The 18,874-nt window shown below is 44.8% G+C and overlaps 1 protein-coding gene across 5 annotated transcripts in view; it reads right to left on the reverse strand.

Moving 5' to 3' along the window:
• Positions 1 to 18,874, reverse strand: part of LOC125465166 (myotubularin-related protein 9-like) — a 72,118-nt gene that overhangs the window by 26,762 nt on the left and 26,482 nt on the right. For all 5 annotated transcript variants that reach the window (XM_048558373.2, XM_048558374.2, XM_059654419.1 and 2 more), the window contains 5 exons: positions 15,943 to 16,068; positions 14,642 to 14,815; positions 13,177 to 13,394; positions 5,320 to 5,481; positions 2,251 to 2,392 (listed from right to left, as the gene is read on the reverse strand). In XM_048558373.2, the coding sequence (XP_048414330.1) occupies positions 2,251 to 2,392; positions 5,320 to 5,481; positions 13,177 to 13,394; positions 14,642 to 14,815; positions 15,943 to 16,068 (822 nt within the window). The remainder of the gene's footprint in view (positions 1 to 2,250; positions 2,393 to 5,319; positions 5,482 to 13,176; positions 13,395 to 14,641; positions 14,816 to 15,942; positions 16,069 to 18,874) is intronic.

An 18,874-nucleotide genomic window follows, 5' to 3' on the forward strand; every position in this document is an offset into this window, starting at 1 on the left:
GCTCCGAGTAGTTGGGCCATTCCGTACCACCTGTCCTTTGTGGAGAAATTTTTGAAAGGAAACACCTTTGACCACAAGGCCGTCAGGCAGTGGTCAGCACGTAGTATCCTCGAGACCCTTCGGGAAAAGGAGAGGATGGTTCCCGTCGTGTGGTTCCCCACGCAGACTGCCAAACTCGTTTGGCAGAATGCCTCATCGCCAGAACTTTCAAACAAGCACAAGGACATTGCTTGGCTGGCAGTGAGAGGGGGTCTGCCAGACTCCCTTGTTCGCTCCACACTGCCCTCCAACCCCACCACACCCGGCACCTTCCCCTGCAACCGCAGGAAATGCTACACTTGTCCCCACACCTCCTCCCTCACCCCCATCCCAGGCCCCAAGATGACATTCCACATTAAGCAGAGGTTCACCTGCACATCTGCCAATGTGGTATACTGCATCCACTGTACCCGGTGTGGCTTCCTCTACATTGGGGAAACCAAGCGGAGGCTTGGAGACCGCTTTGCAGAACGCCTCCGCTCAGTTCGCAACAAACAACTGCACCTCCCAGTCGCAAACCATTTCCACTCCCCCTCCCATTCTCTAGATGACATGTCCATCATGGGCCTCCTGCACTGCCACAATGATGCCACCCGAAGGTTGCAGGAACAGCAACTCATATTCCGCCTGGGAACCCTGAAGCCATATGGTATCAATGTGGACTTCACCAGTTTCAAAATCTCCCCTTCCCCAACTGCATCCCTAAACCAGCCCAATTCGTCCCCTCCCCCCACTGCACCACACAACCAGCCCAGCTCTTCCCCCCCACCCACTGCATCCCAATACCAGTCCAACCTGTCTCTGCCTCCCTAACCGGTTCTTCCTCTCACCCATCCCTTCCTCCCACCCCAAGCCGCACCTCCATCTACCTACTAACCTCATCCCACCTCCTTGACCTGTCTGTCTTCCCTGGGCTGACCTATCCCCTCCCTACCTCCCCACCTATACTGTCTCCACCTATCTTCTTTACTCTCCATCTTCGGTCCACCTCCCCCTCTCTCCCTATTTATTCCAGTTCCCTCTCCCCATCCCCCTCTCTGATGAAGGGTCCAGGCCCGAAACGTCAGCTTTTGTGCTCCTGAGATGCTGCTTGGCCTGCTGTGTTCATCCAGCCTCATATTTTATTATCTTGGCTCTGCCAGTGAGATCCCTTATGCATGCCCGGAATCTCTGCGCCGCCGCACGCTGCCCTCGAGGCAGCTGCGTGGTGACGAGACTGTCGATCACCTCCGTCTGGAGTTTGCCTTTGCACAGGAGGTCTGGAGGGGGATGCAGTGGCATTTGTCGAGATTCGTCCCGAGCAGCTCCGTGACGCCGGACTCCGTGCTCTACGGGCTGTTTCCCGGGACGCACACCAAGACCAACATCAACTGCACCTGGAGGACCATCAATGCGGTGAAAGACGCTCTTTGGTCTGCCCACAACTTGCTGGTCTGCCAGCTGAAAGAACTGACCCCGACCGAGTGTTGCAGACTGGCGCACTCCAAGGTCCTGGACTACGTGCTGAGGGACGCGCTAAAGCTTGGGGCAGCCGCCACCAAGGCGCGGTGGGGAAAGACCACCGTATGAAACCCCTCGTCCAGAATAGAAACAAAGGCCCTTTCTGGTAACTGGGCCCAGCCGGCACCTTCCCCAACTGGTCAGGGAGCCAATGGGGACTGTGCAGGGTGATGACTGCCGGGGTATTTTCTTTGCTTTGTTTTTTTTTTCTTTGTTTTTTTTCCTTTAGTTGGTGTACGTCCCCCCTGGGTAACCGGGAGCAGCTTGCATGACTGGGTAGGTGTATAAATATGTTTTATTTTTTGTACATCTTATGTATAAAGTATATTTTTTCAAATAAAAAAAAAGGTGATGAAACGTCTGAAAACTAACCTTCCAGTAAGTTCCTGTTGTTATAATAATGCTGTGGGGCTGAATATTCTGGAGTGTGATATTAGAACCTTAACAGACCGAATGTTCACATACACTTCGTCTTGAAGACAGTGGTCACGTTCCCAACAGGATGCACTGTACATGGTCCATGCAAACTGTGCACAGGAGGAAAACTGATCTTTTCTTAACCAACCAGAGATAGTAAGAACTGCCAGTGACAACATAGTGTGGAGCCCCGGCCCAAAACATCAGCTTTCGTGTTCCTCTGATACTGTGTTCCTCCAGCTTCACACTGTGTTATCTCTTTTCTTAATCATGCTTACTTCTGATTGTACACACCTGTAACCACCCCCTCTCGATAACTGCTTGGAAGCCAGTAATGGTTCGACTGTCTGGATCAAGGATGATTTGTGCCAGTGATGTGAGCTGGAGGGTTGAGTCTCTACCCTCAGAGTCATGGATCAGGACTGACGCTCCTTCCCTGTGACAGCAAAGTGACAGCATCACTCTCAAATCGACTCCAATAGCCAGTGACATGCTTTCCCAGGTTGTAATTCTTTATAATTAACTCTAAACTAACTTAATGTTCAGTTTGACAGAATCACAGTCTTTGTTAAAATCTATTCACTTTGTCCAAACCAGAAAATAAACAATATTATATAAAATTAATATTCTGAAGTTCTTTGTGGTCAATGTTGAATTGCTGCTAATCCTGAAGCATTGAGATTCTCCAGGTAATGTTCCGAATACGCCTTTTAAAGCTTGAGAAAACCATGGCGACAGTCTGCTGGCCAACACTACAGCAGACCTTCTGTGACATTCGTGATCTATTTGCCCACACACCCCTCCACCCCACTCTGATCTTCCAATGAAACATCTTCTCCATTTCTGACTTTGCCTATTTCCACCTTCATAATTTCACCCAACTCTACTGCGACCTCAGCTCCTCTGCTGCTGAAATCCTCAACCATAGCCATACAGTCACAGAGATCTTCAGCACAGAAAAAGACCCTTTGGCCCATCACATCAATGATGGTCAAAAAAACTACCTAATTATTCTCATCCCATTTTCCAAAGCCCATAGCCTAGTATTTCTTGGCATCACAGGTGCACATCTAAATACTTCTTAGATGTTATGAGAGCTTCAGCCTCTCCCGCCCTTACAAGTGAGTTCCGGATTCCCACCACCCTCTGGGTGAAAATGTTTCTCCTATCACCTTCTCTGAACCTGCTGCCCCTTACCTTAAATCTATTCCCACCCACCTCCCCTCCACCCCAAACACACCACTGCCACCACAGTCATCGACCCCTCTGCCAAGGAGAAAGGTTGCTTTTCAAATACCCTGTCTATGCCCCTCAGAATTCTGGACATCTCAATCATGTCCCCTCCTAATCTCCTCTGCTCCAAGACTGATTGTGCTAGGAATTACAAAGGCAACCAATTTAAGATTGTCAGTCAAGCTTCCAGAGTGTCTCACTTTTGCATTCTATAAGCTGTACAGGGCCCTGCCTTGTGCAACCAGACAGAACATGTCTATGCATTGCACATTTTTTCGACTAACTAAAATTTGGAAAAAATCATTTGTTGGTAAATTTACCATTACACCAATCAGGGTTGACTTACAAACCTAGGTATCACATAGTTATGCTGCAGAAAGAGGCCATTTGGTTCACTGTGTCTGCACCAGCTCACCAAATGAGATTCATCTTAATGCATTTCTCCTGCTAACCAATCCACACCCTGTTTCATATGCAATATAAATTGTTGTTCCCTTTGGGGTTTGATATTCTGATGATTCTATCCTGATGAGTACAAGCTGAAAAAGTTTGAGAACAGTCCTTTCTTTCCCAGAAATACTCAGGTTATGTGTTTGTGCAATCAGCCACATTCATTGACTTTCATGGTATGATATCTGAGCCTTAAAGAGGATCTTAATTTAGAAAATAATTTTGAAATCGTTAGAATGGTTTGGGGTAAAAAAGGGAAGTGTGCAGTTAAACATCAATCCCACAGGAATTCTAATAATCAGCTGTTTAATATAAACAAGCACAATTATAATGGCCCAGTATTACAAACAGGAATCCATAAAACTACCATAAGAGATCCCTAATTTCTTCTGAATTAGCCGGTCTATGTTTTGGTCGCGGTTAGATCACTATGGCTGGCCTCGGTGTTTTGCCAGAAGGCTTTTTCTGATTTCTAACGGGTGATCCCCCTGGGAAGTCTGTTCATGTGAACATCAGACAACAGCAAGATTGAGGTGCTTTGCTCTGTCCCACTGACTCTGATCATCTGTCCTCACACAGGAGAAAACGGCATGTACCAGAGATTTTGCTGGTTCCTGTGGCATAAGTTTGAGCAAGTCTAAATCGTAAAGTAACCATAGAGCCATCAGATAGTAAGAACTGCTGATTCTGGAGTCAGAGATAACACAGTGTGGAGCTGCAGGAATACAGCAGGCCAGGCAGCATCAGAGATACAGGAAAGCTGATGTTCTGGGTCAGGGCCCTTCTTCAGAAATTGGGGAAGGGGTAGGGAGTTAGGAAATGAATAGAGAGAAGAAAGGAGGTGGGGCTGGGGAAGGTAGGTGGGATGATGATAGGTGAGTGCAGGTAGTGAGTGGTGGGGATTGTTCAGTGAGGTGGGGGGGGGATGCGGATAGGTGGGAGAGAAGATGGACAGGTTGTGTCACAACGATGCCACATGGAAACTGCAGGAGCAGCACCTCATAATCTGCCTTGGGAGCTTATAACACAGTGGTCTCAATGTGGACTTTACTAGCTTCACAATCTCCCCACCCCCAGCGTCATCCCACATCCAACCCTCCCTCTCATCCCCGCCTCGTTGACCTGACACAACCTGTCCATCTTCTCTCCCACCTATCCACCCCACCCTTCCCACTGACCAATCTCCACTACTCCCTACCTGCACTCACCTATCACCATCCCTGCTACCTTCCCCAGCCTCACCCCTCCTCTCTATTTATTTCAGAGCTCCCTTCCCCCTCCCCCATTTCTGCTGAAGGGTCCCGGCCTGAAATGTCAGCTTTCCTGCTCCATTCCTTCAGCTCTACACGGTGTTATCTCATAGTCCTTTCAGGCTGCTCCCTCATTAGCAAGAGACAATGGGCGGTGAGTTTAAGCTGAGTGTCATTACGCCTCAGGCATGGGCGAGGTCGAGAAGGTGGGACTTGTATCATGGTCATCTCAGCTGGTCACAGGAATTGAACCCATGCTATTGGCATCACTTGGTACGACATTCCAGCTAACTGAGCTAACGGAACACCCCCACCCACCACCCCAGCAACAGGGAGCTCCAAGGGTAGCAAGAGGTTTGGCAAATATAATGTCCTAATGATAAAAGATTGCTATTGTTAGAAAATGATGCTTAAAGTTTAAGTCTGTTACCTGTCGACACACTGTGCAGCCATACAGGCATTGGTCAATACAGTTTTAACATGGCCTAGCCATTTGGAAGCCTCCAGTTTACTGAGCCACCTGTCAGTGCTGTTGGATTGGTCATTACAAGCTTCAACCAATTTAATCAGGCTTTCCTGGAGAATTCTTCCACTGTAATAAAAGAAATTGCAGTGAAATTGATTAGAAAAAGCTCAGCTTTGCAGACAGTACTCCAGCATTGGACAGCAGATATATGCTCCACTTTGTAAATATGATGACAGCTCTATAAAACAGAGCTACAGGAGTTGATATCCTAAAAACTCACCAATGTCTTTGCACATGCATTAACTCAGCATCAAAGGAAGTGAATTCTGAGGTGGAGGTGCATCAAAATGTGCAGACTTCAAGCCACCTGCTTTGACGTGGGATTTCTCCCAGAATCCAATGCAGGTCAGCCTTATACTGCAGGCTAACGTGTAGACCTGTGTTTATTTTTTTTCCTTTATGAGATGAGGGTGTTGCTGGCTGGGCAGCATTTATTGCCCATGCCTAATTGCCCAGTGGGCAGTTGAGAGTCAACCACATTGCTGTGGGCCTGGAGTCACATGTAGGCCAGACCAGCTAAAGATGGCAGTTTCCTTCCCTAAAGGAACCAGATGGATTTTCCCCCCTACAATTGGCAATGGTTTCATGGTCATCATCAGACTCTTAATTCCAGATATTTATTGAATTCAAATTTTAACTATCTGCCATGGTGGGATTCAAACCCGAGTCCCCAGAACGTTATCTGGGTCTCTGGATTAACATCCCAGTGATAATACCACTCGGCCAACGCCTCCCCTGCAATGTGGCACATTCCTTATTGCACATCTGATTCCTTGCAAAACCAGAATACAAAAAGAAATTAGCTTACTAATGGTTAAATAAAGTTCAAATTTATGCTAATTTCTAACTAAACATTCTGAAGCACTGACTTTTACATAAGTCAAGTTTACAATCAGTAATTTCACCCTAAAATCTTAAACTGCCGGACAGTGTGAAAGGGGGATTTAGATGTGAGTTCACTGGGACACAGTGGAAGAAAAATAACCAATTTCTAAAGCCATAGATTAAAACTGACTGGAAAACGATCCACAGTTTGAGGTTGAAGTATCGTTGGGTTCAAAACATTGGCTCTGTTTTCTCTCCACAGATGCTACCAGACATGCTGAGTCTCTCCAGCAATTTTTTTCAGATTTCCAGCATTAGCAGTTCTGTGTCTTATTGAAGTTGAATGCAACAGGGTTTATTAACTATTCAATATACAACTCCGCAATTTCAGCACTGAAATGTTTGATGTTTATTTGCCTTTTTTGTAGAACTTTGTAATGATTACATTCAGGAATATTCTCTGAGGTTTCTCTGCCCCCCTCTCCTCCCCCATCATTGCATGTGACAAAGTGGTCGTCCTGGAAAGATTTGAGTAATTATAAATGGGGTAGATATCTAGCTCTCAAAAGCCTTTTCTTCCATCTTTAGCTGAGCAGTAGTGGGAAAGACTATGTATCATACACAGACTCAACACAATTCATCACGTTACAAAACTTGGTGTTTCTATCTGCATTTTCAATGAGCACAAAATAATTGCACAGATGATTGTTTCCTCCCGCATTCTTCATGAATGGTTCCTATCACTTGTACCATTTTCAGGAAATTAGTTCTAACTGGCAGCCATTGCATTTATTCTCGGAACACTCTTCCTGACAGTGAGACATGAAAAGTTTGCTTCCCTGATGACACATCCAATTCAAGTTCTGGCACATGACAGCTTCTCATCACACAGGTCTGAATGATTCACTGATGGAGCAGTGTTCCAGCTGCCAAGAACTGAATGGACCCTATTACAAAATGCAAGACAGATGTTCTTTGTTCTGTAGAAACACTAAACTCTCATCACCTGTTAACAGTGTTTCAGTGGGTCACACCCTTGCGCCTGAGTCAGATGGTTAAAGGTTCAAATCCCACACTGAGCCTTGAGCATAAATCTTCAGGCAGACACTTCAGAGCAGCAGTGCCTGTGTCTTTGGGGTCTATCAGCACTCGCTCGATTCTCTTTCTGGGGAAGGGGAAACCCAGTTTCACCACGAGTTGGAAGGATTTCCTGGCTAATTAGCAGCCTGTTGAATAAACTCTCCCTCTGTGGCCAATAAGTCAAAGTGAGACAGGCCCGCTGCATCACGAGATCTCTTTGTGCAGTACTGCAGGAGTTTACCTCTCTTTTAGTCAGTCCCTCATAACAAAGGATAACCTTACCTCCCCCTTCACTGTCCTGAGGTGACTCTCCTGCTGGAAATGGAGTGGGTGATGTTTGCAGGGGGTACTGTGTGGGATGTTTCTCCCACTCTCTGTGTCTGGTCCCCATTTGGATGTCTCACAGAGATCCAAAATGATTGCTAGCTTTGTGGATGCTGCTTTGCTGGTTTGGGATGGTCTTGAACAAGAGATTCCCAGAAGACGATGGGGTTGTTGCATTTTTTTCAGACAGAATTTGGGGCCATCCTTGAAATGTTTCCTCTGCCCCCGCCCCCAGGTAACCAGTTGTAGCAATGGAGCTCGGAGTAAGGAGCTTGTATTGGAGTCCTGTGTCAGGTATCCAGAGGATGTGGCCTGTCTCATGCAGCTGATTGACATTAACTCAGTGCCTGAAGCCTGAGAGATGACACTGATGTAAGAGTGTCTATCCTGACAGTGGATTTGTAGGATTCTGTGGAGGCACTGCTGGTAATATTTCCCCCGAGATTTTAAGTATCTGCAGTTCATCGATCTATATTCATCCAGAAAACTTCACTGCTCTGTGGTCCATGGCTTGGTATCAGTTTTATCATCAGACACTTTGTTCCTCAGTGACATATAATTCAAATTTAAAGATTTTGAAACACACAGTAAAAATATAATCTCACTAATCCCATAAGCATCTCTTTACAGTACTGACACCAGAGAGGATTCCCTTCTCTATCCCCCCAAACAGCTTTGTTTATCTGTGGCTCCAATTTCTAATTTCCAGAATCTAAGAGCCATTTCCTCAAGCCTTCATGCAAGCTTAAATCTTTTCAGCTTCAAATCATTCCTTCAGTGCTTTAACTAAGCACTTCTGGTCTGAAACTTCAACTAAACACCTTACATTGAGGTAACTTATTTTTAACAACTATAAATTATCTTCTCCCCTGCTCAGGAGCAACTCCCAAAAGAGCCAGTTTCAGTTCAGGACCCTGCAGAACTGCCCAAACTGAAACCAGAGAGATCCAGCAGGCAGGCACAAACATGTTCCTGTGAGTCTGTCCAACCTGCCTCCCAGTTCAACTAACACTATTGAGCAGCTTCTCAATGGACATGTTCTCAGGTCACCCAACCTGCTCCCACCGCAGAAGCCAGCACTGGAACCAGAGCTGGAGCAGGGCTGAAGCAGGAACCTAACTCTATCACAACCAGAGCTGGAGCTGGTGCTCGGGGTAGATCAGAAGCTGGAACCAGAACTGGTGATGGAGCAGCAGCTAGAGCTATACACTTGCCCTGATATTTCTCCAACGCGTTGTACAGTGTACCTGCATGTTCGCCTCTCCTGCTGTAACGCTTACTATTTCAGCAAGTCAATGAACAAAGGAGTTTTTTTTCTTAAATTCAACCTGTTTTGTGCATCTTTTGCCCAGAGATGTTATTACACACCTCCAGAGCAGGTGGAATTTGAACTTGGCCTCCCAGTCCATAGGTGGTACACGACCACTGCACCACAGGAGGCCCTCCAAACGCAAGCGTCAGCCACTAAGGCAAGTACATATTAACCCTGTGCCCATTCTGTCACTATTTTCTAACCAATACATTCAGTAATATTATTACACAGGCTTTGGAGCAGCTGGGATTGAACCTGGACCTTCGGGCTAAAGGAGGTCATGTTAACCTGAGCCATTCAGTAGGAAAAGGAGGGCTCAGGTCAGATGGCTATTTCACATCAGTGCAAGACGGTAGCTGCCTGTACTCCTTTCAGAGAGTCTGAATCAGGCACCAGCCAGAAATAAAAAGATAACCACAGCTATAATGGAGAGGATCACATAAATCATACCATCAATAATCCACATGGCTGAAAGCATTGCAGCCAGATCAGTCACTTTTACATCTTTTGCAGGTTAACTGCAGGAATAAGATCAAGAATGCAATCTAATGTTAATGCTCTGTGTCTCTGTAAATCAGAATATCATTTTTACATGACTGGATGTAGACAGAGTCTGATTATGTGTGAATATCAACCCTTTACTCTCAGCAATCACAGCAGATTAAGAAGCACCCAATATCAATGAATATCACATCAGGGAGACCTTCGTCTTCAGTGCATGGTCAATAATCAGGAGTGGAATCTGCTCACTCTCCTTCCATTGACGGCTCCCTGTCTGGGATTGAGGTTTGAGAAAGAGGACAAGTATAAAAGGCAAGAAGCGGAAGAGTGAATATTGCTGCAAATAAAGGCCAAGGTAGTTGCGAGAACTGGGAATGTGTGGGGCGATTCGAACAAGCAGACAAGAACTTTCAGCTGAGTGAGATGGGTGACATGGAGTCCGTGGAGGTCAGTGAAGAAAGGGGGTGTGAATGTGTTGGGTTAATGGGACTTAAGCCCCATGCCTTTTTACTTTTGTGCTTTTTAAAACTATGGACTGAAATGAGAGAGAGCTGTTTCAAAACCCCAGTGATTTAGAAGGATGGCTGCATACTTTGAAAGTAAGTAATTTGATTTTTTTTATGAATGCTGTTTGTGTAACTGTGGTTTTCAGCAACAAACTAGAGATGAAAATTGTTTAAAAATGAAGCTGATTGGTTTATAGATGAGGGACCAATTATTAATGACACAGATCCTACGCCTGCCAATAATGATTTGATTGGTTGTTAGGTGGCTGAACAAACTAGGCTGCGAGTTCCAACAGACAGAAGCTTTGGGGAAACCAAGCGGAGGCTTGGGGGCCGCTTTGCAGAACACCTCCACTCGGTTCGCAATAAACAGCTGCACCTCCCAGTCACGAACCATTTTAACTCCCCCTCGCGTTCCTCAGACGACATGTCCATCCTGGGCCTCCTGCAGTGCCACAACGATGCCACCCGAAGGTTGCAGGAACAGCACCTTATGTTTCACTTGGGAACACCTGGTATCAATGTGGACTTCACAAGCTTCATAATTTCCCCTCCCCCTACGGCATCCCAAAACCAGCCCAGCTCGCCCCCACCTCCCTAACTTGTCCTTCCTTTCACCTATCCCCTCCTCCCACATCAAGCCCCACCCCCAACTCCAACTTGCTAGCCTCATCCTGCCCCCTTGACCTGTCCATCCACCCTGGGCTGACCTATCACCTCCCTAACTCCCCACCTACACTCACCTTTACTGGCTCCATCCCCGTCTCTTTGACCTGTCTGTCTCCTCTCCACCTGTCTTCTCCTCTATCCATCTTTGATCTACCTCCCCCTCTCTCCCTATTTACTTCAGAAACCACTTCCCCTCCTCCATTTCTGAAGAAGGGTCTAGGCCCAAAATGTCAGTTTTCCTGCTCCTCTGATGCTGCTTGGCCTGCTGTGTTCATCCAGCTCTACACCTTGTTATCTTAGACAGAAGCTTTGTTAAATCAGAAGAGAAGCCAGTAGGTCTGTGGCAACCACAATTTCTCTCTCTCTCTCACTCACTCTCTCTCTCTCTATTCTCTGTAGTAAGCCACTTTAAACGTGATAAGCCACCTTATCTTTCCTTCAGCAGATACTGCCAGTTCTGGCTTTGAAAGAGGTAGGCCAGAGATGTTTCTGAAGTGATCCAGCCACCCTGTGCCTCTTGCAAACCAGTGGAAGCATTTAGGAAATCAAATTAGCAAGAATCAACATGACAACTCTGGTGAACAAAGACTACAAGACGATGTTTTCCAGTCTTAGTTCCATTATCTGATTTTTATTCCCCTGTTTATGTTCATCTGTCTGTCAGTGTGAAAGGGGGGAGTTTAAGGGATTTAGAGTTTCAATTTGTAGAGTTTACTTACTTTTCTTTAATTGTTTACGAGCAGCTAGAATCTAATGGCCTGTAATAATTTCTGTAAGTAATTACAGAAGTACAAAAGCCAGGTCTGTGCTTTCCATCAGCTTCAGCCTAAAAATCAGGTAAACTGGGGACTTTGCATATTTCCTTTAAAAACTTGAACTTTTATGATGACTCTGGGGATAGTGGGGTAGGATTTCCACTGCGCTATCCCAGTGAGTCACGACAGGACAGAAGATTTGGTGGCTGAAGTTTGGATTGGAGTTCTTGAAACTTGAGGATGTAAGAACTATGGGGAGAATATATTTGAGAGAATCCTTATGGAAATGCAAAAAGAAAATGTCAGGGTTCAGAGAGGACAAGATACAAAAGGAGGTAGCTATGTGTCAGGGGTAGGTATAAACTGAAGAAGAAATATTGTGCCAGGATCTCAGCTTAAGTTCAAAGAGGATTCCAAAGTATTGCATGATGAAGGTTCACCATTTGTTTTTATTATTTGTGATCTTCGTTCTTAAGTGAAGGAGTTGATGTATACTTTTAAATTTGATTTGTATTTCAATGGCAGGTGTTAAGAAATGGGAGGATTTATTTTTTAGTTTCATTTTAGATTTGTACTGTCAGTTAAGATGGAATATTGGGAGCTTTGCTTTGTTAACTTGCATTTAAATGAGATCTTTAAAATCGCTGAGGTGAATATTTCAGTGTGTTAGAAATAAAGGTTACAAATGAAGAGAAAAGGGCTGTTGCTCAGCAGCAGTACCCAGTGATAGAAACATGATTATTAAGAAAGGCAGTGGGTAGGATACAGTTAGAAAGAATTAGTTCTTAACAGCAGGAATGCAGTTAATAGTTGTCTCCAAAGCAGTCCCAGGTAGGGATACAAATCCTGACTGCCAGAATAAAAAATGCGGAAGCAAAAGGAATCCATGCTAAGAAACAGGTGAGCTGGGATAGAAGTTTCGGAATCTAAAGAAGAGGCATTGAAGAAAATATACAGAATGCAAACATTTGCAAAATAGAAATCAATTACAGTCTTGTGAGCTGAGCAAGGTGTCTAGAAATGGGATGTTTGAGGGTCTGTATGGTTGTTGGTAAAAGTCAAAGTATTGAATCTTTCTTGTGATATTTCTAACAGGTTTATTTGAATCCTTTCTTATATACTATCTTAATTATTGTTTTTCTTTATGTTACACACTTATGTTCTTTGTTAAAAGTACATTGACAGCCTCTTGTGGCTATGTCCTGTGAACAATCACCATGGAAAATAAAATGAAAATTAAAACTTATAGTCTATCAACTAGCCTCACTCTGGGGTCTGACTTCTCTAGTGTTTCCATCAGCTGAGATCATTATGACTGCACAATCTGGTTCACAGTGAATGAATGTTTGGGGAGGAGGTTGGAGTCAACAAGTTGATCAGCTGAGACCACCCAGAAGTTCAGCTAGAGCAAATTCTGATGCATCTGCATCAACCAGGCATTCTGATAGTATCAAGGTGGTTCAGGGGGTGAGTCAGGGAGGGAGGTGTGGGTAAAGAAAAAGACCTGGGTCCCTTAACATCACCTCCCAATGATCTGCTTGTGTGAAGCATGTAGTGTGGGAGGGATCACCAATAGATATCCAGGACAGAATTAGGGGATGTATTAGGTTTTGGTGGTTAACGTTAAATTAAAAAAAAGACTTTCACCATCCTAAGCTTGCTCCTAATAGAAATAGAATTCAGTTAAAAATGCGACTACAATTCGGATTGTTTTCTGATTCATATTGCTTCTGCAGAAATGGTGAAAAGCTACTTTAAGCTCTCATTACTTTGTTGCACTCTTCCTTACCTCTCTATGGATCTGTGGAGTCTTTTCCAGTTGTGGTAGTTAGTTTTAGATTCAAAGCCACCACCTTTCACTTTTGCCTGATGGGCAGCTTGTGTGGATCTGGTATCGATGATATAACCTTTCCTATCAGGGTGGAGAACAGCAGCAAGGTAATGTTCATCCTCTTTACATCTCTTCCCATTGGCCCCAGTCAGTGGCTGGCTGCTTCGCATTATCACCTACAAGTAACAACATCTCCACATCAATCTTTAGCATCATTCAAGCCAGAGTCCCATTCACTATATCCCAAACATAACAAACACATGAAATAGTTATTGCTTGTTCCACACACAGACCTATTTCATGCTGATGGATTCAAAGGTCATTATAATTGACTGAAGTGTCCACCAACGTTTAGTTTATCAGTTGATAAGCAAGCAAATGCTGAGCTTCTCAATATGCAGTCAATGGTAGGGCCCTGGTGAGTGTTACAGGACAAAGAGACCTGGGGTACAGGTTCATAGCTCCTTGAAAGTGGAGTGACAGGTAGACAGGGTGGTGAAGAAGGGTTTCAGAGTGCTTGCTTTCTTCAGTCAGAGCGTAGGGTACAGGAGTTGGGGCATCTTGTTGCAGTTGCATAAGATGTTGGCGAAACCACATTTGGAGTGCAGCATGCAGTTCTGGTCGCCCTGCTGTAGTAAGGATATTTTTAAACTAGAAAGAGTGCAGAAAAGATTGACTAGGATGCTACCTGGACTGGAAGGTTTCAATTTATAAGCAAAGGCTGGATAGGCTGGGACTTTTTTCTCTGGAGCATAGGAACCTGAGGGGTACTTTATAGAGCTCTATAAAATCATCAGTGAAGTAGATAGGGTAGATAGCCAACAGCTTTTCCCCATGATAGGGGAGTCTAACAATAGAGGGCATAGGTTTAATGTGAAAGCGGAGAGGTACAAAAAGGTCCAGAGGGGCAATTTTTTCACACGGAGGGTGATGGTGTATGGAACGGAGATAGTGCCAGAGATAGTGATGGAGGCGAGTACAACTTTGTCATTTAAGAAACATCTGGACAGATAAGAGGATGGGATAGATATGGAGGGATATGACCAAATGCAGGAAAATGGGACGAGGTTAATTTTGAAAACTGAGCAGCATGGGCAAGTTGGGCCAAAGGGCCTACTTCCATGCTATAGACCTCTACAGCTGTATGTGACTCTAAACAGCTGAGATGTGCTGTGTCCAGACAATACCATCTAGCTGAGTGTATCTGAAAGAGGTTTGAGCAAGTGGTTTGAATTACAGACTTTTACAGACATCTCCTTATTTGTGCTTTGCACAGGTTACTTTATTTCCAGAAGGTAATGCTGGCTATAGGCCATAGGTAATGCAGCTTATAAGGTATTTCATTCACTGAATGGCACTTGAACTGCGGTAACACATTCTTAAACTGTGACATTGTAATTAGCAACAGAATAAGGTTCCTTACCATTCCAGTCCTTTTGTGGTAGTAACTCAAGACTGGAAAGCGTCCACTTTGTCGAAAGCTGGCTACGGTCAGTAATGCTGCATCATTGACAGACTTGTGAACAATCACTGCATCAGGGTAACTCAAACATACTGCAAACTCTTTGTTCACGTAACTGAGTCTCCAATTATCCGTCTATGTGAGAAGAACAGTTTTATAGACAGCTTTTAATTCATGATTCAACAGTGAAGGCATTTATTATTTTGAAAATGAATGAATATTCTGGCAGTGGGACATGGGAAGGAGGCAGAATATTGGGAGATGTGGGAGCTGCAGGTTTCTGCTGTCAGCTGGACAATCTCCTAGATTACACAGATATCTTGGGAGAAGTGTCCCTAATGTCCTCGGATAAGCATATGGATGATGATGGGATAATGTAGGGGGAGGGGCTTAGATTAGTTCACAGGTCAGCACAACACTGAGGGCCGAAGGGCCTGTTCTGCGCTGTATTGTTCAATGTTCTATGTGCCAAACAACAATATGCATATCACAGCTTCTACCAACAAACTTGAGGACAACATTTTAAGGTAGGTTCAAGTATGTTTGAATCAGTAGATGGCTATGGAGCAGGGAGTGCAACACTTTTCTTTCTAGGAAAGCAGGTTAGGTAGACATTAATGCTCCAGTTCAAATCATTTGTCATCACAACAAGAAACCTGCAATCACAGGCATTGTTGCAGTCTGCTAGAAGTGACTTGATGAAATGGATTCTGACTTAGATTTTTGCTCTAATGAATTTTTTTTTCAAAATCAGGATTTTGATAAGGCAAAAGAAAAATTATTGGGAGGACATCAGAAACAAATTGCTGCCTAAAAACAATGTATATGAAAGAATGAAAGCAAAATACTGTTGATCCTGGAGATGTGAAATAAAAATAACGGAATACACTGGAGACACTCAGCAGGTCTATCAGCATCTGTGAAGAGAGAAACACAGAGTTAATGTTTCAAGTCTGGTAAGACTCAACTTCAGAATAAAGTTGAAAGATTTATCTTCAGCAATCAAAAGCAGGTGATTGCAGATTTGATTACCGAGCAACGTTTAACATTGTAGGACACCAAGAGTGTTTAGCTGTATGGCAGAAAGAAGCAATCACTTTTATCATACATTCTTAATGTTCATCTATCCCCTTCCACAGCAAGGAGGAAAGAAGGCAAAAGATTAAAAATAAGGAAATATCAACATGTACATTTAAATATGAAAGGACATTATTTTTTCTGTTTAAACTTTTTGAAAGATTGTATATACAATAAAAACTAACATGTAAAGACAATTTGGTAAACTGCTCTTCAGGGGTAAATAAGTCCCAGCCTTCCTGAAGATTCAGATCCTTTGGTCGATAGAAGAATGGGTACATGTGCCTGACAGATTCCAGGGATGACAAAGACTGTAAAACAAGAACAGAGAAAATGGAAATTCCATCAAATAAAAATATCAGAAACATCAGTGTAACAGTGTTGAGAGTTTAATTATTGTTCAGAATGCTGCAGTGTATTGGCCCTTCGAGATTGGGAATCAAACTGAATATGAAAAGATTTGGAATTGTGAAGTTCAGATGTAACTATTTTTTGAAGTAAAGTCAAAAATAAATTAAGTTTCTTTGCTCCTCTCTTAGCACCAGAGAAAATCAATGGGAACAAAAGACCAGCCATTCCCTTGGCTATGGCCATTTTCAGGACAACTGAACACATCTCCTCCCCACCACTTTATACCATCCTGGGAGAAACAAATATCATGGGAAAAAGTGACAGAGCCAATAAAGAGAGCTGGTGGTTAATAGCAGTGTTACTGGACAAGTCATCCAGCAGCTGGGGTCATGGTTCAAGTCCCACCATGGCAGCTGGTAGAGTTGATAACCAGTCTTAGTGATTAGCTTGGAGCAGGAGCCTGTCAGGAAGCCAGTGAGTCACGGTTTTTGAATCTTTAAAAAGCTTACCTCGTGAATAGGTGGAGGTACGCCAAGCAGGAGCCGACACGGGACTGGTGAGTGAGTGAGGTAATATATTTGTGTGGTTGTGTTCCCGAAACACGACCCGGGTAATGTCTCCCACCCATCCTCCTCCTCCAACCAAAAAAAAGGTTCTGTGTGCCTGATTGGTCAGGTAACAAGTTTATTTTTTATTCTTTATTTTTTAAGTCTTGGGAATTTAGAATAATGGGTACGGAGGTCAGGGCAGTTGAATGCTCCTCCTGCAGAATGTGGGAGGTAAGGGTCACCACTAGTGTCCCTGCTGACTACATCTGCAGGAAGTGCACCCAACTCCACCTTCTCAAAAATCGCATTAGGGAACTGGAGCTGGAGCTGGATGAACTTCGGATCATTCGGGAGGCGGAGGGGGTTATTGAGAGGAGTTACAGGGAGGTAGTCACTCCTGAAGTACAGGAAAAAGGCAGATGGGTTACGGTCAGGGGACGGAAAGGGAACCGGCTGGCAGTGCAGGGATCCCCTGTGGCCATTCCCCTCAACAATAAGTATACAGTTTTGGATACTGTCGGGGGGGACGACTTACCAGGGGAAAGCAGTGGGGCACAGGTCTCTGGCACAGAGTCTGTCCCTGCTGCTCAGAAGGGAACGGGGAAGAGGAGCAGAGCAGTAGTCATTGGGGACTCCATTGTTAGGGGGACAGATAGGAGTTTCTGTGGGGACGAGAGAGACTCACGGTTGGTGTGTTGCCTCCCAGGTGCCAGGGTGCATGATGTCTCTGATCGTGTTTTTGGGATCCTTAAGGGGGAGGGGGAGCAGCCCCGTGTCGTGGTCCACATTGGCACCAACGGCATAGGTAGGAAGAGAGATGGGGATTTAAGGCAGAAATCCAGGGAACTAGGATGGAAGCTGAGAGCTAGGACGGAAGCTGAGAGCTAGGACGAACAGAGTTGTTGTCTCTGGTTTGTTGCCCGTGCCACGTGCTAGTGAGGCGAGGAATAGGGAGAGAGAGGAGTTGAACACGTGGCTACAGGGATGGTGCAGGAGGGATGGTTTTGGATTCTTGGATAATTGGGGCTCTTTCTGGGGTAGGTGGGATGCCTACAAGCAAGATGGTCTTCACCTGAACCAGAGGGGTACCGATGTCCTGGGGGGGAAATTTGCTAAGGCTATTCGGGTGGGTTTAAACTAATTCAGCAGGGGGATGGGCACCAAAATTGTAGTTCGACTATAGAAAAGGTTGAGAGTAGGGTGGTCTGATAATAAAGTTTCAGGGAAGCAAGATGGCACCGGCAAGCAAGAAGTTGGTTTGAAGTGTGTCTACTTCAATGCCAGGAGCGTCCGGAATAAGGTGGGTGAACTTGCAGCATGGGTTAGTATCTGGGACTTTGATGTTGTGGCCATTTCGGAGATATGGATAGAGCAGGGACAGGAATGGTTTTTGCAGGTTCCGGGATTTAGATGTTTCAGTAAGAACAGAGAAGATGGTAAAAGGGGCAGAGGTGTGGCATTGTTGGTCAAGGACAGTATTACAGTTGCAGAAAGAATGTTTGGGGACTCGTCAACTGAGGCAGTATGGGCTGAGGTTAGAAACAGGAATGGAGAGGTCACCCTGTTGGGAGTTTTCTATAGGCCTCCGAATAGTTCCAGAGATGTAGAGGAAAGGACAGCAAAGATGATTCTTGATAGGAGTGAGAGAGACAGGGTAGTTGTCATGGGGGACTTCAACTTTCCAAATATTGACTGGGAACGCTATAGTTCGAGTACCATAGATGGGTCAGTTTTTGTCCAGTGTATGCAGGAGAGCTTCCTGACGGAGTATGTAGATAGGCCAACAAGGGGCGAAGCCACATTAGATTTGGTACTGGGTAATGAGCCTGGCCAGGTGTTAGATTTGGAAGTAGGTGAGCACTTTGGTGATAGCAATCACAATTCTGTTATGTTTACTTTAGTGATGGAAAGGGATAGGTGTATACCGCTGGGCAAGAGTTATAGCTGGGGGAAAGGCAATTACGATGAGATTAGGCAAGAATTAGGGAGCATAGGATGGGGAAGAAAACTGCAGGGGATGGGCACATTAGAAATGTGGAGCTTATTCAAGGAAAAGCTTCTGTGTGTCCTAGATAAGTATGTACCTGTCAGGCAGGGAGGAAGCTGTAGAGTGCGGGAGCTGTGGTTTACGAAGGAGGTGGAATCTCTGGTCAAGAGGAAGAAGGCTTATGTTAGGATGAGATGTGAAGGCTCAGTTAGGGCACTTGAGGGCTACGAG

Source organism: Stegostoma tigrinum, chromosome 24 (assembly GCF_030684315.1).
Source record: "Stegostoma tigrinum isolate sSteTig4 chromosome 24, sSteTig4.hap1, whole genome shotgun sequence".
NCBI lineage: Eukaryota > Metazoa > Chordata > Chondrichthyes > Orectolobiformes > Stegostomatidae > Stegostoma > Stegostoma tigrinum.